General features: G+C 31.8%; 6 protein-coding genes and 1 non-coding gene across 7 annotated transcripts; 3 read left to right on the top strand and 4 right to left on the bottom strand.

Annotated features, from left to right (window-relative positions):
• Window positions 1–464: 464 nt before the first annotated feature.
• On the bottom strand, window positions 465–3,677 carry Tsp_08937 (conserved hypothetical protein). The gene is made up of 10 exons (XM_003382031.1): window positions 3,583–3,677; window positions 3,254–3,524; window positions 2,594–2,679; window positions 2,390–2,533; window positions 2,193–2,322; window positions 1,534–1,653; window positions 1,317–1,356; window positions 840–958; window positions 515–601; window positions 465–470 (listed from the first exon to the last, which is right to left on the bottom strand). Exons 1-10 carry the CDS (start codon window positions 3,675–3,677, stop codon window positions 465–467), a joined length of 1,098 nt encoding a protein of 365 aa, XP_003382079.1.
• An 841-nt stretch (window positions 3,678–4,518) lies between these two features.
• Tsp_08936 (eukaryotic peptide chain release factor GTP-binding subunit ERF3A) lies at window positions 4,519–7,516 on the bottom strand. The gene is made up of 13 exons (XM_003382030.1): window positions 7,103–7,516; window positions 6,933–7,031; window positions 6,614–6,748; window positions 6,441–6,552; window positions 6,197–6,377; window positions 5,978–6,132; window positions 5,778–5,924; window positions 5,623–5,716; window positions 5,254–5,334; window positions 5,017–5,190; window positions 4,871–4,960; window positions 4,645–4,813; window positions 4,519–4,562 (listed from the first exon to the last, which is right to left on the bottom strand). Exons 1-13 carry the CDS (start codon window positions 7,200–7,202, stop codon window positions 4,519–4,521), a joined length of 1,581 nt encoding a protein of 526 aa, XP_003382078.1. The 5' UTR covers window positions 7,203–7,516.
• A 3,945-nt stretch (window positions 7,517–11,461) lies between these two features.
• Tsp_08935 (putative tetratricopeptide repeat-containing domain protein) lies at window positions 11,462–16,306 on the top strand. The gene is made up of 15 exons (XM_003382029.1): window positions 11,462–11,719; window positions 11,790–11,819; window positions 12,193–12,336; window positions 12,409–12,491; window positions 12,639–12,705; window positions 12,760–12,810; window positions 12,947–13,030; window positions 13,207–13,321; window positions 13,376–13,624; window positions 13,729–13,824; window positions 13,920–15,362; window positions 15,467–15,747; window positions 15,836–15,968; window positions 16,056–16,149; window positions 16,219–16,306. Exons 1-15 carry the CDS (start codon window positions 11,462–11,464, stop codon window positions 16,304–16,306), a joined length of 3,216 nt encoding a protein of 1,071 aa, XP_003382077.1.
• A 91-nt stretch (window positions 16,307–16,397) lies between these two features.
• Tsp_08934 (conserved hypothetical protein) lies at window positions 16,398–17,199 on the top strand. The gene is made up of 4 exons (XM_003382028.1): window positions 16,398–16,503; window positions 16,592–16,709; window positions 16,769–16,937; window positions 17,014–17,199. The coding sequence occupies exons 1-4, from the start codon at window positions 16,398–16,400 to the stop codon at window positions 17,197–17,199; spliced, it is 579 nt and encodes a 192-aa protein (XP_003382076.1).
• A 528-nt stretch (window positions 17,200–17,727) lies between these two features.
• Tsp_08933 (conserved hypothetical protein) lies at window positions 17,728–18,290 on the top strand. Its single transcript, XM_003382027.1, has 2 exons — window positions 17,728–17,763; window positions 18,168–18,290. The coding sequence occupies exons 1-2, from the start codon at window positions 17,728–17,730 to the stop codon at window positions 18,288–18,290; spliced, it is 159 nt and encodes a 52-aa protein (XP_003382075.1).
• Window positions 17,852–17,922, bottom strand: Tsp_08932. The gene has a single exon. It is a non-coding gene; the product is annotated as a tRNA-Gly (tRNA).
• A 1,092-nt stretch (window positions 18,291–19,382) lies between the features above and the next one.
• Window positions 19,383–22,117, bottom strand: Tsp_08931 (putative synaptotagmin-15). The gene is made up of 10 exons (XM_003382026.1): window positions 22,072–22,117; window positions 21,767–21,922; window positions 21,454–21,522; window positions 21,340–21,362; window positions 21,100–21,270; window positions 20,905–21,025; window positions 20,591–20,761; window positions 20,331–20,431; window positions 19,946–20,005; window positions 19,383–19,508 (listed from the first exon to the last, which is right to left on the bottom strand). The coding sequence occupies exons 1-10, from the start codon at window positions 22,115–22,117 to the stop codon at window positions 19,383–19,385; spliced, it is 1,044 nt and encodes a 347-aa protein (XP_003382074.1).
• Window positions 22,118–22,898: the final 781 nt, after the last annotated feature.

Raw genomic sequence — 22,898 nt, 5'->3', positions numbered from 1 at the left:
AAGTTTGACATTTTTCAACTTTGACAAAATTAACTCTTTCACCACGTTATTTCGAAATGAAATTTCACCTTTTATATAAAATTTTTCAAATAAAACAAAATCAACAACAACTGCTGCTTACATCTTTGAATAATATAAGAAGAATAATAATAATGCAAACTGCAGGTAAAAAATAAATAATACAGTTGAATTAATATTAATACAATTAATTTTTCTTACAACATTCAGCGTTCAGTTTGAATAAATTTTACGCTGGTAACAGAATTGCGTTTCAATGCAAGCTGCACAATATGCAATAATTAAAATTTGATTCATTTAACACCAACATCAACATGCTGCAACAATGAAATAAACGTTGCAAACAAATTTGTTTCAAAATCTAGCAAAGCAAAAAGCACGGCTGTTTTTCTTCTCTTTTATTCACATATCAAACAAAAAAAATAAATAAAAATTATCAAATTACATCACAACTTCAAAATAATAATAATAATAATTTTATTCAAAGAAAACAAACAGTATGCAGAATAGTTCGTTTGCAGATGTTTTCAAAATTTGATAGAATTTCTTCAATTTCATTGTCCAAATCTGCAGACTTTTCCAACTAAAATTGTATCAACAAAAAACATTACATAATCATTCTATTTAAATACATTTTAAACTTTTAAATAACACATAATTTTTATACAGATACAAAATATTATACAAATATAAAAATATAAAAAAGCCACAATTTAATCAAACAATTCTACTGCTATTATGTTATTAATCATTTCATTATAATTTACAACTTCATCGAATTTAAGGAACTGATACAGTTGTGAAATAAAAATTTTCTTTACCAAAGTGCATAAATGGCAAAATAGAAGAGCTCCACAGGTGGCTTCTTCATGATTATCCCGAATGTCTATGTTAATGATGTGTACAAGATGACAATATTTCATTTCAGTGTTCATCAAAACTATAAACATCAAAAAATAATTATTTTATTTTTATAAAACATCTTTCATCTTTTAAACATCCGTATATTTTAACGCAAAATTTAAACTATTTCTTGCATAATTTTATAAATCCTTCAACTATTAAGATTATTTATTTTTGCAGTATGTTAAATTCTAATACATTTCGTCTTATAATTCAACATATCACTTCAAATACCGTTTCTAAACTATTTGCTATTTAACCAACCATAACATTTTTCAAATAAATAATGTAAATTGATTCTCTCAGTTTTTTAGTAAATTTGATAAGCTTCACAAGAATTTATTTATTTATAAAATACTCTACTGAATATAAAAATCAGTACAACCTTAAATCACTTTTTATTACCGAAAACTGTTCTTCCACATTTATAGCAACCTTAATGACATAATTCTTTAAAAAATTTTTCTCACACTTAAAATAACAGACAAAAGTAAATATGTAATTACCATTTCATTTTTGTGAATACAAATCAACCTGCCATTTAAAGTTCGAGAATTCGAAGAAATTTTCACAATTATTAATCTCTGTGTAATTAAAATTGTGAAGTCAAACATTTATATCTGCGTTCTTATTTAAAATATGCGGCTTTTTCACAAAATCAGGTAGCAATAAACCATCCATACAACTTAAACAAATTGATTTCAAAATATAAACTTCATTATCTCGAGCATACTGTAATACAAAAATACTTATCGTAATTTTATTTTACCAGTATTTCACAATTTCAAAATCAATGCAGATCTGTTAGTGAACACTGAAAAGTAGTTAAAATTTTGTAATGTTTTGAAAGCAAAAACTAGATGGCCTCACGAATATTTACTTACTATTAAAATCCAAACCATGCTCTAAAAGGTGTAAAACTGTGCACGTATTGCAGCAATAAACAAAATATAGAAAAATTTGTTTCATTAATTTCTGTCATAATCATTACCTCTATATTTTTCATTTCTTCTAATAAACTGTCCCAGCAACAAACTAGCCTCCACCTAATTTAACAACACTCACTGTTGATGTTTCAAATCATTGTATATGATGTGATAATATGGTTTTATGTTGTACGGTTGTATAAGTTTATATGCTAACCTATATAAGAAGCTTTCGTACATCTAAAGGACTGAATGTTGGTATGATATTTAAACATTTATCTTCCTTTTTCTTCTAATACGTAACCTAAATTCAAAAAAACGATGAAACCAATTACATTCATAAACTTGATCGTAAACACGTTCTTCGCAACATATAATAACATCAGACAGTCCTTTGTATTCTTGAAATCGTTCTGGATGCGGTTTCACTCTTCTATTTCGATCAAGCATATTTAATAAACCATTTTGTGTATACCTGCGAACAGTTATATAACAATGAAACAGATAAATCAACAGAGCTCAATCAATAGCTAAAATCATACAAATTTTTGTCCTTTGCAACTAAGTCTTGGTAAATTTCTTCGTATGGTGTAGAAAAACTGTAAATGTTGTGAACAGTAGGCGATGGGCCGGGAAGTTTTACCTGAGAACCAGATCCAAATGAACGAACATTAAAGCCTTTCTTTCTGAAACAAAACGACTATGGAAAAGCAAATTTCAATCACATTAAACTTTTAATCAATTACTGTAGCATAGCATGAGCTTCCATACTACGATTCATATTACTTGAGCAAACGACAGAAAATCGCAGTTTTCCTTTCGAAACCTCATTCTTAAAATAGAATATGTAACAACGTCTTTCACATGCGCGTCATGGAGCAATAGCAGCTTTATATAAACAACAGAATGCATTTAATAATTTTACATAAATTTTTCTTTTATTAAAACTATATTTACATCATAAATAATGAAAATTAAATAAAACTGATAAACGGATCCTATTAGAGTTAGCTGAAAATACTTTATTACCTCATTACTATTCTTTGATTTGTTCATTATACAGAACGCTTAAAATGAAAACTGCCATATAAAAACAGAATTAACAGAGTACAGTAAGCCATTTTAATTGTGTAAAGACAATGAAGTACATTTAATCAAAAATCAAAACTTAATGCTATGATAAATAATGTTATCAAAAATTTAAATCAGTAAATTAAAATTTAATTTTTTTAAAATTATTTTAGTTTATTGAATTCGATATTTGCATTTGCATGCAGATTGAATTTCTTCCAAAAATTAAACAGTAAAATTATTTTGCAAATGCTTGTTAGAGGATTAAATATATGCTTTTGAAAATTATTGATTTATTCATTTTTACACTGTTAAAAATAAAATTATTGAAAAACTTGAGTTAACAAATTAATGTTCTTGGAAACCATTCGGTGGCGAACCTGTGGCTTTGTACCTGAATTCAAGTTACGGTGGCATACGGTAGTAAAGAGTGTGGTGCTCAGTTGGCAGTGAGATGTGCTTGATCCGAATGGTTGTGTCTGTGATAAGCGCTGTGTTTCTATATGTGTTTCTTTATTGTGTTTTGAGTTGCTTACACATTCAAACTCGAGAGGTGCAAAGCTGTTTATTAGAGTAGTGGTTTTCAAGCAACGGATTTGACTAGTTCTGGATGCGACATATAATAAAATTCATTTTCAATAATGTTCTACGGCAAACCAACCACAGCATTTCGATTGAAATGAATCGTTCAAGCGATTTGAAGCATGCCAGTATTTGAATGAAGCATGTCAGCAATGGAGAGTTTAAAGTAACGGTCATAATATTAAATTATTTAGAGTTGAAGTTATTATTCAATTCAAATATGATAAATGTAAATTGCAATGTAACATTTTCTACTGCTTCACCGTAAATCATATCACTGATTTGCTTGTGCTGTTTTCTTAAAGCGTCAGCAAAGTTTGTGAACAGCGTTTTCATCAATTCTTATCCAACTTCGAGGGAAAGCTCCCTCAAGTCCTACCATGTATGTGTAAATCAACTGCTCGCGCTTTGGAGAGATATGGTTTCAAACTCACGATTTGAAGAGCAAAAAAATTTGTTCAAATAAATGTATTTTGTTACTGTGCACTTAAGTTCCGATAATTAGAAAACCATATGCATATAACTATTATAAATGCATACGTGTATCAGTTTATTAACAAACAGTAGTGAATCACTGAAACTACTATTTGAAGTTATTAAAAAATAAAACGTTTTGTTCTATGCAACGAATAAAATATCCTAAATTGAGAAGTGAAAAATTCATCATTACAATTCTCTTTATAAATCTTACAAAATATTTACAAAGCCGCTAATTACAATTTACACCGTTATTTCAACAATCTCTTTAATAAGTTTTGCTTTTCTCAAAAGATGAAAGCTCTTAACTTGAACAGTTTATTAATCCCTGTATTTCTCAGTTGCAGTTGCGAATAAATAATTTACACTTTGTGAATTTAATTCTCAAAAATAAGAGACGATAAAAGGATTTATTAACCTTCTCTTTGAATGACTGAAAGAACTGTAATATGACGCCATAACATGAAACAATTACATAATTAACAGTGACGAAAGAAAGAATCCCTAAATTTTTTGTTTCCATTCGCATCCTGCATTCACCTTATTCGATAATTTTCAGTACTTTACCAATCGCTACCGTACGACCTGAAACAGATAAATAAAAAAAGTTAAGTATCTGATAATTTACAGAACAAAAATTAGAAGAATGAAACGCTCAAGTTGTTACCTTCATCACGTAAAACAAAACGACCCATCTGCGGAAATTTGTTAAATGGCTCTAAACAAAATAATTCGCTCGATTCCAAACGCATGATACAAACTTGATCTTGTTTAACAAATTTCGGCCTTGTCGTAGATTTTTCTCCAGTTTTACGATCAATCAAACAAATTAAATTCTAATTTAAAATTTTAAACGCTTTATAAATTTCAATTTAAACTGAACTATTTAATACCTTCACTGATACTTCCTCCACAGCAGCATGAACATGAAGCACTGCGCTATAACCTGGACAAATAATCGACTTATGTTCCATAATTACTACCTGAATTCGAAAAAAATACTGCAAACCAAATCAAAATTTCACTAAAAAAATTCTACTTGCGCATCAAATATACGACCAACAACGCAAGTATCGTCCGGTGAACATAACACGAAACCAGAAGAAACTGCGTCTTCTTCGATACCCTTCAACTTTATCTTGACATTTTCCCCAGGAGTGATTTCATCCGCCTCATCATCATCAGACCACAACTGCAACACTTGAACAGGAGTCTAAAGAATTAATAATAATAATAAAAAAACAAAATTAATGAAATCGATTTTTTCATTTATTACTCGATTCGGCATAACAACTAATGACTGGCCTTTTACAACCGATCCAGATTCTACTTTTCCCATGACAACTGTACCCATATCCTAAAAGAAGCAACAATGAAAATTTATAACTAAAAAATGCACACGTTACATTCAAATTAAACAAAACAAGTCTTTATATAGCAAACCAAAATTCTCATACCATTTAATATTTTATCACATATCTGAAAATCTTTTACAAAGAAAAGCTGTTGTAAAAAAATGTTCCTTTTAGCATAAATATGTTTATAAACTTTACTATATACACATATAATATCTTATAAAGCTAAAACAAATATACTGAAAATAATAAATTCAACTAGATGTTTTCAAATTCAAAACATCGCTTACGTTGTATTTGTCAAACAATACCACTCTAACAGCACCTTCTCGAGCTCGACTGATAGGCGGAAGTTGGTCCAAATATTCCAAAAAAGTAGGCCCACTAAATAACCATTTCAAAATGACAATGAAGATAAAAAAAAGTACACGAACGTCTTTCTCACCTATACCACGGGCATACATCATCTGATACTGGATCTTTAAGCAATGCTCCAGTCTGGCCGCTGCAAGGCATAAAATATAGATCTTTTCCCGGCACAAAACCAACCTTTTTTAAAACAGGAATAATTTTGTCACGACATTCATTATATCTGCGTAAAGAAAAAATGTGAAAAATATTAAAATTCATTACAAAAAACTTTACCTTTTCAGATCCCAATTCACAGTAGGATCGTCCATCTTGTTGATTAAAACAATCATATGACGCACGCCAGCAGTTTTGACCAACACAGCATGTTCTCTTGTTTGTCCGCCTCGTTCCAAGCCTGCTTCAAATTCTCCTTTCCGTGCTGATATAACCTTTACAAGTAATCAAATATTCAAATAAAAGAAAATTTAAATATAAATTTAAAATACAACAAACCAAAACTGCTAAATCAGCTTGACTAGCACCACCGATCATGTTAGGCACAAAACTTTTGTGTCCTGGAGCATCCAAGATTGTTATGTGTTTCTTTGCAGTTTCAAAATTTGCTCTTCCTACTTGAACAGTTTTCCCCTTTTCACGTTCTTCTATATTTGTATCGAGAGCCCACGATAAATACCTTCAATTTTACAAGTCAAGTAATCTAATGTTAAAATCAAAAGAAAATATTTCCCAGTCTCACCAACTTTCTCGATTCATCTCCTTTGCTTCACGTTCGTATTTTTCCAAAGTACGTTTATCGACCTGACCTGTCAGGTACATCAAATGTCCACCAATGGTAGACTTGCCAGCGTCTTACAGAAAAATTAAAATAATAAAATAAAAAAGTTCAAATTTTGTGCAAAAATTTCATACCGACGTGACCTATAAAAATCACATTCACGTATTCTTTGCGCACCTTCGGAATCAAAGCAGTATTCTTCTTTTTAATAGATTTCGATGGAGCAACAACATCCTCTTCTTTTGATGCTTCATCATCCACTTCCCACTCTAATAAATAAAAGTTTACAATATTTAATCGGATATATTGTAGAAGATACATTGACATCATTGTAAATTTAGTTTCATATTGCTATTACGTAAACAGAACAATAAATGTCAAGTTAAAATTTCCAAAAACACAATATTTAATTAGTAAAGCAGTGAATGGAATAATTAAAAAATATGTGCATACCGTCAGGAATTCTTTCGTCACTTAAATCTAAACTTTTTAATACGTTAGCATTAGAATCCATCGAAACTTCAGCAGATAATTCATCAGTTGCTTCAAGATCTAAAATTTATTTCATAAAAGTAATATTTAAAAATACATTTCATAACGAAATAATGATAAAGTGAATCAACCTGTACCGTTCGCCGTTTCATCATTAGCTTCACGAGCAACAACAGAAAAACTTGGGATAAAATCAGGAGCGTCAGGATTAAACTGAAATTTATCGGCCATGAATAATACCTACAAATCAATAAAACATCAATTTCCTCCATATATTTATCCTATGACAAATGTAAATATATGTGGCTATACGGAAATGACATTATATCAAATATACACCAATAATTGAAAGATTTCATTAGAAATCATATTGAGAAAGCTTTTATCAAAAGTTAAGTAAAGATATTAAAAAGTTAGTCGAGTCGTTTCAGTACAATGAGTTTTTGACACAGAATAGAAATATAAATTTGTAACAAAATAACTTTACAAAACTTAATTAAATTTAAATAAATGTTATTGAAAATGCAATATTAAGCACTAATGCATTTACCAGTTACAAACTTGACCTCGGTTACTAGAAAACACAGATGCACTGTAAATACAGTATAGATGACCAAACTAAGTAAATGTAGGTTCTCAAAAATCATGAAAATAAATGCATTAAAAAAGTAATAATAAAACTTATTTAAAATACTTTTAAAGTAAATCATTACAAATAAAATGTTTCTTATAAATTATTCAGTATAAATATATCGCACAGAGTGTATGCAGCATTTCGCGTTTGATTAATTTATAAATTTTAGGTTTTTATTTACATGATACAAAGATAAAATTGCTTCAAACTGCTTATTAAAAAAATCTAGTTTTATCAATATTTTAAAATGCAATTTGTTGAAAACAATTCCATTTATACCTTATTATTTGAATACTGTAAAGCATGACGAATCCTGTTACTATTTTTAGAGGCGAAAAGTTATGAGGAATTTAAAGAATTTGTTTGACAGGCTGTTGATAAATGCCGCTGAACGTAGTATCTGAATGTGATGGATGGATTGCGTTCACGATAACAGATTGAGGGCAGTTTAATGAGATCGAATTTTTTACTCAATTCATATGCAGCTCATTTTACCTGTGTAAGCCATGGTTGTTTCATCGCTTACAATTTGATTTTCCGAGCCGTATTCGAGTGATAGCCGATATCGACTAATGGTGGAAAAGTGGTCAGCTAGTTGAGAGTTTGTCTCCACGAATTCCGTAGAAGTCTTCATGATATCATCATGAACAAGAGTTACTTTAGGAAAAAGGCTGGTTAAATCGCTGAGTATTAAAGTACATGGGCAGTCTGAAAGATGCTATGGAATTCTCTTTTGAAGAACGTCAACTAAATTTCAGAAACTTGTCAGATTCATAGTGAAGACACTACGATGTGGTCGAGGAACTCATTGATTTAATTGATTCTGATGATGAAACATTTATGCTGATAAATGAAAGAGAAGAATTGCAGTAGTTAAGGGTTTTCGGTTTGAGGTGGAGTCACGTGGTAATGCCAGTGTCAGGAAAAAGGAGACCGACATGCCTATCACGAGTAATGTGGCTGCTTTGTCCAGAGTCAGATTACCGAAATTGGAGATTCAGTAGTTCAGTGGAAGTCAACAAGATTGGAAACGATAAGTTCACTGCATCAGTCAGTCGGATGTTTTGGATATTGAGAAATTTAACTACTTGCTGCTGCTTCTAATTGGAACTGCAGCTACAGAAATTGGAGGTTTGCCAACGACTGCGGCAAACTTTGAAGCAGTGATGCACATTCTGTAAGATCGTTTCAGAAATCCGAAAGCGACAATAGAGAAGTACATGAGATAGCCCCAGTGCCTATTATCCGTGCGTGAAACTTGGGATATTGCCACTTAGAGGAGATTCAACGATAAGATAGAAATGCGCAGTCGGGGTTTACAGGCTTTAGGAAGAGATCCAAGTGGGCATCAGGCCTTTCTGATCTCCAAGTTCGCCTTCCAAGAGGATTGATGCGAAGTTAGAACACCCACGGCACAAGAAGAGGGAAATGTAGATGAATTGCTCTCCTTTCGAAGAGTTGAGGTCGACATCCGTAGCACTTGGTTTAAATTTCAACAGCAGAGCAGAAGAAAGCAGGTCATCCATCAGACAAGCAACATGGAGATGTCAGGCAACAGATGGATTCGCCCTTGATATCCTCTGCTGCATAGGTTTCATTGACAAAGTACTTCATGTTCATTGTGTGTACAGGTGATCTTTCATTGGAAAACTCTAACCAGTTCTGTCCGATGTATTAGCGTATATTTTAGCTCTATGCGGTAAAGTTTTGGTCTGTTTGTCTCTGTCTTTGAGGGACAGACTGTGCGGACGATAATGGATTGAGGGCAGTTCAACGAGATTGAATTTGCTACTGAGTTTAAATAACGATCACATTATTTGCGTAGCTTACGCCGAGGTGTAAGAAATGCCGAATATCGGCATCGAGCCATCTTTTCACGTTTGTTAAATACAGTTAGTGATTTATTTTAGCTACCACAATTTAAGTCAAAAGTTCACCAGCCGGAAGATTCTACGGGAGGCATATTACCGATAAAATCACTGTTACGTGACACTTTTTTTTACTACTTATTTGATGATTGCATGATGCCAAGATCAAATATGCACATAAATAAATAAGTAAATAAATAAACACGAATAAAAAGTGTATGCATATTAGAGGAAAGCGCCAGAATTATTATTGTTAATCTTTACTGTTTGTTAGGACTGCAATGGCAGCCGAACTCCTATCGTTGCTCGGTATTTTGTTATGTGGTTGCTATGCAGTGCTGAAAATGGAGTGTTTACTTCTTCATCGTTTTACTTGATAGCTGCAAGTATTTGCACAAGGCTAATGGTCTACTCCCGGTTTTGGCTTCACAGGCACGCCGCTCGACACTTGATTGGCTTTAAATTTCATTGGTTTTCAACCGGGCTAAATTTCATTAGTTGTTGTTGCGATGAGTTTTTTTATTCGTTGTCGCAAACCTAAATTTTTTACTGGTTGTCATTGTAATGCGTGCTATTTGTCAAATTTTGATTTCTTTTTAATGGTCAGTTTTCTGATATTCAAAGCTTTACTATTTATTTTCTGTGTATGTATATATTAAAAAATTACAATTTTATGATATTTATTTGGTGAAATTAATTACAATTAATTATTTAATAAAATTCAGTGAAATGGTGAATCCACGTCTTACTAATAGCATCCGTAACTTCTAAATTCAATTTATACTTTAATTTAAACTATGAAACCGCAAGAAAATTTGTTAATAAACTTATAATTTTGAAATGCTAGTCAGCTTTTAAATTTATAATTTAGCTACTACTAATATATAGAAGATAAATAGTAAAGCTTAGAATATAAAAGTGACCATTAAAAAGAAATCAAAATTTGACAAATAGCACGCATAACAATGACAACCAGTAAAATTTAGGTTCCCAGCAACGATGAAATTTAAAACCAATCATATTTTGAAGCAGCATGTCTTCATGTCAACATCGAATCTACCCCAAGTCTAATATTAACTCTAATCTGTTTACAATAGAAAGGAACGGATGAGTAAGTCGCGCAATTTTAACGAATATTGAATTGCGTTCACAAACCTGATTGTCTGTAATTGCCAGTGTATTAGAACCTACATAACTTACAGGGCTTCTTCGCCTACACGAAGTCGTGATTTACGTGCATTGATGAAACACGCTTAAAAGGTAAGCACCACCAAACAGTGCTGTCTTGCTCCATTGATTGTTATTTATAAAATAAAATTTTCACGTGTACCAATCTTTACAGTTAGTGAAAGATTTCTTTCATATTATTTACATAAGATAATAACGAAACAGTTTGACAAATCATGATATACCTGAGAATTTACAAACATGTTCTAATTACCATTAAAAATTTGATAATCAGGTACATGTTTACTGTTACTACTATCGTACAAATTTATAACAACTAGTTCTTCGTTGTTGAAGATAGTTTTTGGTTTTTAAATATACTGAAAAACGTTTATCTTCATATACTCGAGACATTCTGTTACTGTAAGTTATTATTAATTTAATGCGTTGTTTATATTTTATGATACTACTAATGAAAGACTTGAATCTCATACATTTCATTATTTTTTGAATGAGTTCACAGACAAAATTCATTACTATCATTTTATAGTTATGCATGATATATTTAGACTTAGGTTAGGTATATTTTATTTTTTGAAAGCGGTACGTTCAGCGAATGTTTTTTGTTTATCATAATTTTTTTATTCAGAACTGAAATATTTTGTGTATTATATAATACTGTATTTTGTCGTGTTGTAAAATTTGAGTTTTTCAAATGGACACTTGTTGTTAAATTTATATTAGAATTTGTTTTATTTTCAGTTCTATTTTAAGCAGTGTTTTGGTAGAAAATACATGAGGAAACTTTATACTTCATCAGGATGAAAGTGCCGAAGAACAAAGATAAAAAGACGAAAAAGCAGAATAAAAATACCTGCAATAAGAATACGACTAAAGGAAGGAGCAAAGGTGTTTCTATTTGTGAAGATGCGGCAGAATCGTCTGCCAAGAATCAGCAAAATGTTGTCATTGATCAACCATCACGTGTCATGGATCCAAAAGAGGAGAAAGCACTGTTAAAAGATGCAAAAGCAAAGTATCAAGAAAAGGAGTATAATAAATGTCTTGAAATTTGTAAAGTATGCATTATTTAATATTTTACTTAAATGAAGAAATGAAGCAGTGTTAAATTTGTTATTTTTTATTCAGTATAAACGAAATTATAAATTTAATCATAAGGTATGAAAGTTATGCAAAATAGAATGAAATTAGCATATTTTCGAAGTGCAGTTGAAAATCAGGATTTGTTTCTTTGGAAAATTAATTTTGATAGCAAGAGAAAATGTTAACAATTTTATCGATCATTGTTGTATAAATTTGTAATTTTCAACAGCAGCAGCAGCAGTTAATGTAGATAGTATTGATTTCAAAGTTTTGTTGTTTCGTAGTTTGAAAAACATTTAATGCGGCATTGTTTTAATAAGATAAGAAAAAGATTGAACTGAAGTTGTAATTATTTACAAATTCAATGATGAAAAATGAAAATGGCTTTATAAATTGTTTGCTGATAAACATTGGAATAATATTTGAAATAAATATGTTGAATTTTTAGACGATTTTGAATTGCAATACGAAGTGTTACTTTGGTTTTTTGTTTTCTGGTTTATGTTATATTTTTTTGAACAATTACACTGAAGCAAAGAAATTTTTGAAAGCTGCCTTGGAAATTGAGCCGGACAATGTCAACGCGTGGAAAGTGAATTTGAGAGACTACATTTTGTCCAGTTTTGTGAATTTTATAATTTGTTCTTCATAAATGATTAATTAGGGTTTGGAAATGTATTACGAGACGTTCAATTTTAACGACATTCTTCACGTGGAAGTATTGCGCAAGTTGATTCAGGTGGAGAAGTGAGTCCAAAATTGCACTATAATTATTTTTCCTATTTCAATCAAAAATGAATATATATATATAATTTATACTTGCCGTTGTTGTTTATTTTTGAATTAAATGAAATAATTAAAATTTTGTTGAATTAATTGTATCATTCACTTCAGGGAAAACAGAAAAAAACTGACTTTAAAATTATTCAAGTCATTAGTCGATTTGGGAAAAAGAGAAGAGGTATTTTTCTGAAAATAATTTTGATATCCACATAGCAGTTTTACATTTTATCAGGCATTGTCAGAATTGTTTGCATATTTGGGTGATGTGAATGACGAATTGGAGGTGATTAATGATTGGGCGAGCGATATTTTCAATTTACTCTCCTCTTTCAAAGGTTGCCTTTCCGAAGATGGCATCCGTTTGGCAAGATTTTTTCCCCCTTCAATGGAAAAATTATCATAAAAATATTCAATTTTAGGTGTTCGACAGTTATGAGATTATGTTGAAAAAACATTTGGTGTCAACTGATGCTCAATTGAAATATGCAGAATTTTGTCAAAAGGTAAGTGAAAAAATTTTTTTGTTTTTCGTCAGTATTTTTCATTTTTGAGATTGAAATTAAACCATAATGTGAAATACTTGATTTGAAATATCCTAGGTGCAGTGTGTGTTTATATTTGTTTTTCTTTCTGTTTGCTTTTTGAGCATAAATATTTTTTATAGCATTTTTTTTCAAAGAAAGCTTTGATAGAAGGGTTGGCACTAACAAAAATGACTGAAAACAAAGATTTGGCATTTTTAATTCAAGTTTTCAAATTAATAGGCCATATATATATCGATATTAACAGTGACGGTAAGCATTGTTGCATTTCTTCATTGAAAAAAAAGAACATAAATGTTGTTTCAGAAATTGACATTGACATGTCTGTAATGGACGAGTGTGAAGAATATCTGTTCAATAACTTTGACCATATGCAGGCGCACAGCGGCGATATAGGATGGGCTTTTATGACACTGGTAGATGGCTTGCGAGAGATTGACACGTTCAATTATGATAGAGCTGCAGAAATTTTGAATACTATTTTTCGAGGCGTCGGTTTGAAAGGCATGCATGGAGACTGCCGTGATAGCAATACTGTCGATTATGGTGAAGAAAGTATTCGTTCAAATTTGCCTCCACTCTATTTAGTTAGAAACAGTGAGCATCTGTCAATTGTAAAATTTTTATCATCTTATGGCAAGTGTAATTTGTTTTTCTAGAGTATATCCCGTATCGGTTTGAAATTGGTTTTTTTTTGATTGTTGCATACGTACACAAGCACGATTATTTGAATGCACAGCTAGTGGCTGAAGAAAGTACAAGAATGGGAAATAATTTGCACAATATATATATATAGGGGGGGGGTGCATATTATTTTAAAATTTAATTTCGTTTTTTGAATTGATTTTAGTGGTGAAATTGAATTTGGGCATGGATTCACGTCCGCGTTATTATATTTTACGTTTGCGTTTGGCAGAAATTTACCGTGAACTGCAGTGGAATTATGAACAGGCGAAAGAATATTGCTTAGAACTTCTGGCTCAGATTCATTTGCCGTTCAGCGAACGAACGGTACAACGTGCCAGGATCTGTTTGGCATTGCTGCTGGCCCAAGAGGGTGACGTGGCGAGGGGTTTGGAACTGTTGGCCCAAGATGAGACCGGCTATGAAATTCACTGCGCTCGTGCCGAATGCTATTTGCGGATGGAAAAGCTGCAGGAAGCGTTGGCTGAAGCGACGGCCGCTATGGATCAAAACGACGACGACGACGCCCAAGCCCACTATTTGATGGGTGAAACGTTGCGTTCGATTGGACAAGATCCGGCTGTTGCTTTGAAAGAACTGTTGCAAGCTTGCAAATTGAACGCCTACCACGCCCCGTCGTTTTTCAGCCTCGGTCAGTTGCTTTGGTTGACCGAAGGTCCCACGGGAAAAGCGTTGGAATGTTTCAAATGGGCGGTCCATTTGCGACCGTACGACAGGCTGATCATTCGCTCCTTGAGTGAAAGGTATTGTTCGTTGGGCAAAAATGAGGAAAATATGGAATTGTTGGAAAAGAGCGCCGGCTATCGACAATTCGACCAGTGGACTTGGGCGTGGCGAGAGGTCGGCATGTATCAACTTTTCAAGGGCAACAATCCGATCAAAGCGATCAAAGCGTTCCAACGTCTTTGTCCATCTCCGGCCGGCGTTACCGAAAACGGTGATCTGGTGTCGTTGGATTTGTTGGCCGAGTCGTTTTATCGACAAGGCAACTGGCCGACGGCGGCGAAAATTTGGAGGCAATATTGCAAATTCAATCCCGACATGTACCATCTCCAGCTGCTTGGAGATGCGCTGCAAAAGTCTCAACGTTTCGAAGAGGCGCTCGAAACGTACGGTCGTATTGGCGAAGAACACTGGGCACCGTTGTTTTCCACTGGTCACGCGTATGCTTACAAGGCCAGAGTGAACGAAAAGGCAGGCAAATTTGGGATCGCTTTCCGTAGTTGGTGTGCAGCTGTTGAACCACTCGAACGAGCTCTTCAACTTCGACCGTCGGCGATGTTTGTGGAGAAAACTCTCGCCGATGCCCAATTTGCCATGGCCATTTACCGACAGCCGAATCCGATCCTCTGGGCCAGGAAAGCTTGGCAGCATTATTTGAACTGTTGGTCATGCATTGGACGTTATCCGTCCAATGTTTACGGCCAAGTAGCTCGTTCCATGGCACTGTGCGCAGTTTATTTGTGCAAAAAAGCATCCGACGAGGATTTGGACGACCAGCTTCGTAAAGTTGGTCGTCCGGCGTTGAAAGCTTTGAAACGAACGATCAAAGCACAGCCGAACGTTATTTCCAATTGGATTATTTTTGGTGAGAATTTGCATTTTTTTTCCTTTCTCATACGCTCAACTGCGCAATAAATATGTTGGTGGAAATGCGATTGTTAATTTTTTTTTGAATTTGCTTTTTTGAAGGCTTCGCTGCCGCTAGATTACGCAAACCGAAACTGGCGCAGCACTGTTTCATTAGAGCTATAATGATTAATAGGGAAAGTGTGCAAAGTTGGACAAATCTTGGAATGCTCTATTTGGAAAATCACGACTACGACCTTGCTTATGAATGTTTTCGTAATGCTCAAAATATGACTGCCTGTTATGGACACAGTTGGTATGGGATGGGATTGCTTTCAGAAAAAGTGAAGCAGTCTGAAAGCACGTTGGACATTTTGAAAGAAAGCTGTCGTATATCTTGCCAGGTGATGATTGCTTATATGAAAATGATATGTTAATTAAAATTATCAAATGAACTAATTATTATATGATATTGTATGAAACTTTTTTTAGCGATCTGTAGTTTTTGATTATGGTCGCCGCTTTTGTGAAAATTTAGTCGAATTTACAAAGAAACATGGCCATTGCGATCATTTTAACGTGAAAGATTTGCTATTTGTATCCGAAATATTTCCAACAGTTATATGTAAATAAATTATCCATTTCTGTTGGTTATTGTTGTTGATTTGATCAGTTTTGTTTCAATTTTACATTTTTTACGCGTTGTTTGTAGATTTGTTCTATTCGAATCCCATAACATTAAATAATCTTGGCGTATTCTTTGAAATTCGAGGCGATTATAATGCTGCGTACAAAGCTTACAATGAGTAAGAAGTCATCATTGATATGGTTGCTTGATGTTTGCAACTTATTGTGTATTTTTTGCACATTTGCAGTTCTTTGGCCCTGATGAATTCTGACGATTGTGATTGGAAAGAGACGAGAGTGATTGTGAAAACGAATATATTGAGATTAGCTGGGTAGAAGAAGATTAGTTTTTTAAAAATTATCACTGCGTGTGGGTTTGATATTATTTTTTCAATTTGTGAATAGATTGGATTGGAAAATAGCAAAAATGTACGAACCTGATGATGAGGCAGCCGAAGGAAATTTGCCTCTTCGATATGCTATGATGGCTGGATGCAGTTGGCGCAAATCGCTTGTAGAAGAAGCTTGTGAAAGTAATCGAGATGGTTTTTTTGATAATTTGGTTGTTTTACTTTTCGAAGATGAAAACAAAATTCTTTTTTTTTTGCTGTAATATTTCAGATTTTGAAAACTTGGCAATTTTTGCCGAAACTTCTACCCAGAGAGCTTTGGGAATTTGCTGCAAACATCTGTTAACAAACGGGATTACTGCCGATCATTGTGAAGCATTGCTGGCCGAGTGAGTGCGCATTTTGAATTGAATTTTTTGAAAAAAAAAAACATTTTTTTTCTCTTTAGGTTAAATTTGGACGAAATGCCACCAGTTGGTTTGGTTTGTTTGCTTTGGAATTTATTCCAAGCTGATATGCCGTTCGAAGACGTTTCAAAGCGTGCTTTGAATTTACTTTCAAAGTTCAGCAAATCTCTGAAAGATGCCTTCTTCTATTTGTTGTACTTGTATCGACAGGTTGTAATGAAAAAATTAATTAATTGTTCACATTTTTGTTCGATAAATTGCGAATACGACAAATTTTTATTTTTAGAAATTGAATGCGGCATTTTTGTGTGAATTGTTTGCAGTTGCGATGAATGAATCGTGGGTGAAAATGATTTTGTTGGATTTTTTGGACGAAACGAATCAATTGAAGCTCGAAAATCTGACCACTTTTCGAAATGCAGTCTGGAAAGAGGAGCCGAATGCTGTGGTTAACTTTTTCGTTCATTTTTAAATTTTCCACGCCCCAACTAAGTCCAGCATCGAGAAGCGTATATTTGGTTAATATTTTTTCTTTTGCAGATTTTACAGTATGTGGTGGAAAAGTCGAAAGCTCTTGGCGATGTGAAATGGGAAATTTGGAAGCACCGATTTGCCTTCCTTTATCCGGATCGTGTGGAACAATTACGATTAGGGGATGGATCGAGCTGATATATATTAAAATTTAAATAAAATGTTCGTTGTCTCTAATATCGTCTGTTTTTTTTTAATTTGGGTCGATGGTTTTCAATTTATTTTTTAAGATCAATTTTAAAGAAATTGAACATGTTGAATGAAAAAAATACATGTAAGTTTTGAAGTTTGTCGACTGTCTTTTTTGTAAAAAAGCATATTTAAACTAGCCATTTGTTTTTGCACTTTTTGCAAATGCTTTTTTTAAATTGAATCATTATAAATGTGATAGATTTTGGATGAAATTTCATTTTTTTATTATCACTTTCAGACATTAAAAAAATTTTTTTTTATTCACAACTCAAATTTTATGCATACGAATGAATGTAATGTGAAACGGAGGCATGTATATTTGGATAATTTTTTTTGCAGATAATCTGTTTCAAGAAAGTATTGCAAAATTGCTGTTTTAGAAAAAGGAGAGAAATAATTACTGCGTCGGCCGGGAATCGAACCCGGGTCGCCCGCGTGGCAGGCGAGCATTCTACCACTGAACCACCGACGCGTTGTTTTGTTTGTGAAATTATTCCTTCATAAAGTTGCCCAGAGCACGAAGAAAGTAGGAAATTTTCGATTAATGAATAAATAATTTATACGAAATTATTACATTTGAACTATTTATTTCCATTAATATTTTAATGACAAAATTTTATTCTGTTTCAATTGTTGAACGATTATTGTTTAAAGTGAATTGTTAATTTAAAAAAAATTATGAATAATTTGTTTGAATTTTTATTTATTTGTTTACAGCCAAGGCTGGTAGAGAACACCGAACTCTGTTTTGTTGTTGGTCTATTTTGTTTCCTGTTTGCTGAGGTCGCTTCAGGTCGTTCACCTCCTACCTACCCGTTGGTCCATTGTTCAGCGATATAATTTTCCCATTCTCTTCTGCATCCCCTCTCCTCTTCGTGGTCAGAAATTCTTTTGTTCATTCTGTTTGTTGTGATGCAAATTTTGAAAAATCGATTTTCAGTTCTCTTTCTCACGGTCATTTTACAACTGACCAATGGTCAAGTGGAAATTGAAGAAAACTTGACCAGTACAATTAAGCGAAGTTCTTCATTTTTTGGCATACCCGTTCCGGGAAATTCAATCAGCGGCACCGACGTGTTACAACTTTACGTGCGCTCGTGCAAGCCTGGCTTTGAAGAACTTCCTCAGGGCGACATTTTGTCCAGCACGATTAAAGTTTATTAAATTTATTTTAATTTGAAAATTTTGATTATTAAAAAACTTTTTTTGTTTCTTTTCATTAATAGATGCTAGCCGACGGTCATGGAGAACAGTTTCTTCAAAAAATGTACAGTGAACTATTTTTTGCTATTCAAAGCATCGATCCAAATAAACTAGCTGGTAAATGGTATCGTGTAAGTATTCTTATCTATTTGTTTTAATTTTTTTATTTTTAATTAATATTTTATGCTTGGTTTGTTTTATTGAATAGACAGTTTGCAAGTTTTTTAACAGTGACGACTTTCACATTATCGTAAAAGTGTTGCAGGTACTGCTGTTTTGTTGGAAGAATTTTTTAGTCAAATGTTCTTAATTTTTTCTTATTAGAAAAAGTCACGCTAACCGATAACAGTAATTTTCTTTTGATTAATGAAGATTAATAAATGAACGAACACAGACAATTTTTCAAAAGATTATCATAATAAAGAAAGCAAATTTTATGTAATACTGGATAAATTTTCCAGTTTATGAGCAAAATGAAACTCTCTATCAGTGTGATACACACTTCTTTCATTAAAATTGGTCAATTTTTTTTGCTATGATTTGTAATGAATGATATAATTTTTTAGGTAATGGACAGCAGTGGATTTTACGATGAAATTTGCAGCGTTGTTGACAGTGAGAAGACATTTTTGGTAAATTGAACAAAAAAGAATGATCAAATTATAATATCTTTTTAGTAAAAATTATTGAACAATCGCAGTATATTGCTACATTTTCTATTAAAGAATTCTACAGGCCAAACGGACCAAATGGTACTGTCCTAACTTCTAGGGGTGAAGCTTTCAAAATCGGTCCAGATCCTGGTGGCTTTTTATATTTCACAGGTCGCCAAGAAGATGTGTGCCCTTGTAAGTGCTATTTTGTTGTCATACTTTTGATTTTTATAAATTATTATCATTAATTACATTACACCAGTTTACATCAGTGTGCTTTTTGAAAAAGATTAACTGTCATTAATTAATTACATCATAAATTATATGAATTAAATATTCATGTGGTAATTTTTATTTGAAAAGTAATATTACTTCTTTTTTTCTTTATTACATTATTTAAAGCTCAAAAATAAAACATTTATTTATTTTAATTTTATTTAACGGAATTGTACAATTTGTTTTCAGATTTTATTGTCAAAACGGGTGCTTTGAACAGTGAACAAAAATATGAATATGTAATATTATCACAGTTGTTTAAAACACCCGTTCTAGTACTTGCCAGAGATCCTCGACGTTTTGCTCTTCAGTACAAAAATGAAGTGAAAAATTTTTTCAAACAGAACGACTTTGCCAAATCACCTTGGGACAATGACAACACGGCCACGTTGTCTCATTTCGATCATGTAAATTGTGTCTCTTCTTATGATGATTTTTAAAATGAGTAAAAAATTTCCATTACAACTCAGTAAAACTTTGTCCCAGAAGTGTAGCTTATGCATTTTTTTCTGATAAATTTCTAATTGTATTCACAATAGCACCTGCATATCAATTATTCCAAAAAGCATGTAAAATCTTGCATCTTACTTCAGCAAATCTCATATAAACACTGTATCAAAAAATGGCAGTTGTTTTTTGTGAGTTTAAATTTATTGATTTCTTTGCATTTTTAAAAATAAATTATAATATTCATTTAATTTAATTAGAAAGCAGTTTTTTATTCTGATAAAAAATGCCATTCAGTTACCGCCGTTTTCATATTTGCGAGCATTTCTTGCCAATGTTGCAGTGGTTTATCTCTTGTAAACATGTAGCCACCGAGTATTAAGCGTCCAACAAGTTTGTAAGCTTAAATGAAGTAAACATAGGCGTACAATAATAATAATAATAATAATGTATGTAAGAAAAATAAAACATTTTCTACTTCATTAGAAAAATGATAAAACTTTATTCTCATTAAAAATTTCCTCTAAAAGCAGTGTTGAAATTTCAATTTGTTGCACTCACGTTTTGTTTGATAAAGTTGAATGTGTATTGACGCTTCATCAATTCTTTCTGGAGATATGCTAAAGCTGAACGACTGGTTAAACACTGGAGATCTGGTTTTTTTCACAACTTGAGATTTTTTTGTTTTTAGCTTCCGTGCGCCCAAACACAATTCAACTTTCAAAAAAACACCTGAAAAACAATAAGCAATAATTATAGTTATAATTTGATTAAGAAATATATATACAAAAAATATACAATTACATAGGTTAAGAATATACAAAAAAGAAAATATTTTTTTTTCATGATTCACTGTGTAAAAATTATACACATACCCCAAGATTCATTATTTCCAGTCAGGTTTAGATCATTAGCTTCCATAACAGTGAGCGTCAGTCTTTGTAAATTTTCATAATAAACTAATGAACAGTGAATCTCGCTTGTAACAATGGGAATCTAGATGATATAAGAAAATTTAACTTATACATTAAATGTATAATAGATGAAATCACAGCATTTTATCTGCTTACATCTGTTACATTTCTTTCAAAATCTCTCCAGAAGGTGACGCGTTTCTTTCGCTTTATTGTGTAATCTTTCAATGGAAAAATAACTTGACCAAAAGGCAAAGCGCGCATCAAAGTGTCCACACGGTATATTACAAATTTTAGAGATCTTTCGTCAAAATGATCCGGGGATAACTAAATTCCAGTGAAAATTATCATTTATAGAATATTACTTTTTTCATTTGTGCATAATCAATTTTAAACATTAATAACAACAACTGGTGGTGCTATTAAATGCAATTTATAAAACTAAACTTTAGTTGCAAATTAAACTTTTTCCAAATATTACTCACATCAAAAATTATCACTTCATCAAACTTGGGATTGAGGGTTTTTCTTTTTGTTTTTGTTTGAGCAAATTGTCGATCAAATGGAGACAAATATACTCTAAATTAAAATAATTTTAAATAAATATACTGTTTTGCGTTGATTTAGTAAATTTTAATTATTAATATAAAAGTTACAAATTAAAAAGTATAAAAGAAGATTGCATCATTTTAATAATAACAACATTAATCCAATGCAATAGAATGTTTGAACTTGATTTTGAAAAATAATGCAAGAGATCCAACCTGCCTTATGAAAAAGTTGTTGCAAACTTCTTTTCCATAATTGTGATTTGGCAAATTACGAACTTTCCCAACACAGACGGATATTCGTTGGCGATCAGAATCATATTCCAATTCGAACCACAGTCGACCAATGTGATTCTCACCAAACACATATTCATCCCCCTCAGAAGAGGCATACAATTCCAAGTTTAAACTTTCCAACAATGATTTTTGTTCTACAAATGAAATGCATCATTGAATTATCCATGTTGGTTTCCAATTATTTTTACAGTATACGTGATTTGATGCATTACTTGATCATTTCTTTATGCTTATTAGCACTGCTGATCATATTATTAGAATTGCATGACTTTGAAGCAATTACGTGAAGAAAATGCAAAAGTAATATAATCCACTATGAAATCAAACATTTCTACTTTAATAATAATTAGCACTGCAGTGCGTGTACAGTTAATTGGCAATGAATAAAATTCATTTAAATTAATTGGACTATAGGCAAAGTTAATTTTGAAATTCTGTTAAAAACTTGAATTTCAACTAAGCACATATGATGATAAAAATGCTAATACGACAATGAAGCAATGAAGAAACTTTTGAAATGGAAATTTCAAAGACAGAAACTTCCTCAACATTTAATTTGATTTTGATTAAATTTTCTAATTTTTAAAGTCTGAAAGTATGAAATGTGCAAAGATAATGAATATTTTGTTTTCATGTTGATGTAATTGAATTGGGTTTTTAAATATATCGAGAAAATGGCAGCAATGAAAAAATTACTGGAATGCAAAACAATAATTTTCCATTCCAATGATAATTACATGTAATTACTTTAAGTTTAAAAATATTAACTGCTTCGTGATTATCAAAGAAAAATCAAAATATTGCAGTTGTATAGAAAATATATAAATGACTGTGGAAAGTTTCAACTGCTTTATCAGAGTATTTTTACATGGATATTACATTTCTTTGAAAAATTGAATAGAAGAAATAGGCTTGTTATATTTTAAATATGAAGTCAAATTTAGTACAAGAAAATTTCATAATTGATTATTTGAAATTTAATTGTTTGCACGCAATATATTATTCTACATCTATTTTCAAATGAAAATTGAATTGAAATTGAATTGTTATTACAAAATTGAAATATCCAGAAAAATGTATTCTGAAAGAATAAACAAAGACAATCCACAA

The sequence above is a fragment of the Trichinella spiralis genome (genome assembly GCF_000181795.1).
Source record: "Trichinella spiralis strain ISS 195 chromosome Unknown Scfld1, whole genome shotgun sequence".
Taxonomy (NCBI): domain Eukaryota; kingdom Metazoa; phylum Nematoda; class Enoplea; order Trichinellida; family Trichinellidae; genus Trichinella; species Trichinella spiralis.
Note: the sequence above shows the minus strand (reverse complement) of the source record. Positions and strands in the feature narration are given on the sequence as shown.

Excerpts from the sequence above, each read along its gene's own strand:
- Tsp_08933 (XM_003382027.1), top strand. The coding sequence starts at position 17,728 with ATGCATACGAATGAATGTAATGTGAAACGGAGGCAT. Across the intron at positions 17,764-18,167 it reads GTAATGTGAAACGGAGGCAT|CCAAGGCTGGTAGAGAACAC; the intron begins GTATATTTGGAT and ends ATTTGTTTACAG.
- Tsp_08934 (XM_003382028.1), top strand. The coding sequence starts at position 16,398 with ATGTACGAACCTGATGATGAGGCAGCCGAAGGAAATTTGCCTCTTCGA. Across the intron at positions 16,710-16,768 it reads TGTGAAGCATTGCTGGCCGA|GTTAAATTTGGACGAAATGC; the intron begins GTGAGTGCGCAT and ends TTTTCTCTTTAG. Across the intron at positions 16,938-17,013 it reads TGTTGTACTTGTATCGACAG|AAATTGAATGCGGCATTTTT; the intron begins GTTGTAATGAAA and ends TTTTATTTTTAG.
- Tsp_08935 (XM_003382029.1), top strand. The coding sequence starts at position 11,462 with ATGAAAGTGCCGAAGAACAAAGATAAAAAGACGAAAAAGCAGAATAAA. Across the intron at positions 15,748-15,835 it reads GCTGTCGTATATCTTGCCAG|CGATCTGTAGTTTTTGATTA; the intron begins GTGATGATTGCT and ends AACTTTTTTTAG. Across the intron at positions 15,969-16,055 it reads AATATTTCCAACAGTTATAT|ATTTGTTCTATTCGAATCCC; the intron begins GTAAATAAATTA and ends CGTTGTTTGTAG.
- Tsp_08931 (XM_003382026.1), bottom strand. The coding sequence starts at position 22,117 with ATGTTTGATTTCATAGTGGATTATATTACTTTTGCATTTTCTTCAC. Across the intron at positions 21,923-22,071 it reads TACTTTTGCATTTTCTTCAC|AACAAAAATCATTGTTGGAA; the intron begins GTAATTGCTTCA and ends TTTCATTTGTAG. Across the intron at positions 21,363-21,453 it reads AGAAAAACCCTCAATCCCAA|CACCACCAGTTGTTGTTATT; the intron begins GTTTGATGAAGT and ends TGCATTTAATAG.
- Tsp_08937 (XM_003382031.1), bottom strand. The coding sequence starts at position 3,677 with ATGACCGTTACTTTAAACTCTCCATTGCTGACATGCTTCATTCAAATA. Across the intron at positions 2,680-3,253 it reads ACATTAATTTGTTAACTCAA|AATGAGGTTTCGAAAGGAAA; the intron begins GTTTTTCAATAA and ends TTCTATTTTAAG. Across the intron at positions 2,323-2,389 it reads GTTGCAAAGGACAAAAATTT|GTATACACAAAATGGTTTAT; the intron begins GTATGATTTTAG and ends AACTGTTCGCAG.
- Tsp_08936 (XM_003382030.1), bottom strand. The coding sequence starts at position 7,202 with ATGGCCGATAAATTTCAGTTTAATCCTGACGCTCCTGATTTTATCCCA. Across the intron at positions 7,032-7,102 it reads TGAAACGGCGAACGGTACAG|ATCTTGAAGCAACTGATGAA; the intron begins GTTGATTCACTT and ends AATAAATTTTAG. Across the intron at positions 6,378-6,440 it reads GAGATGAATCGAGAAAGTTG|GTATTTATCGTGGGCTCTCG; the intron begins GTGAGACTGGGA and ends GTAAAATTGAAG.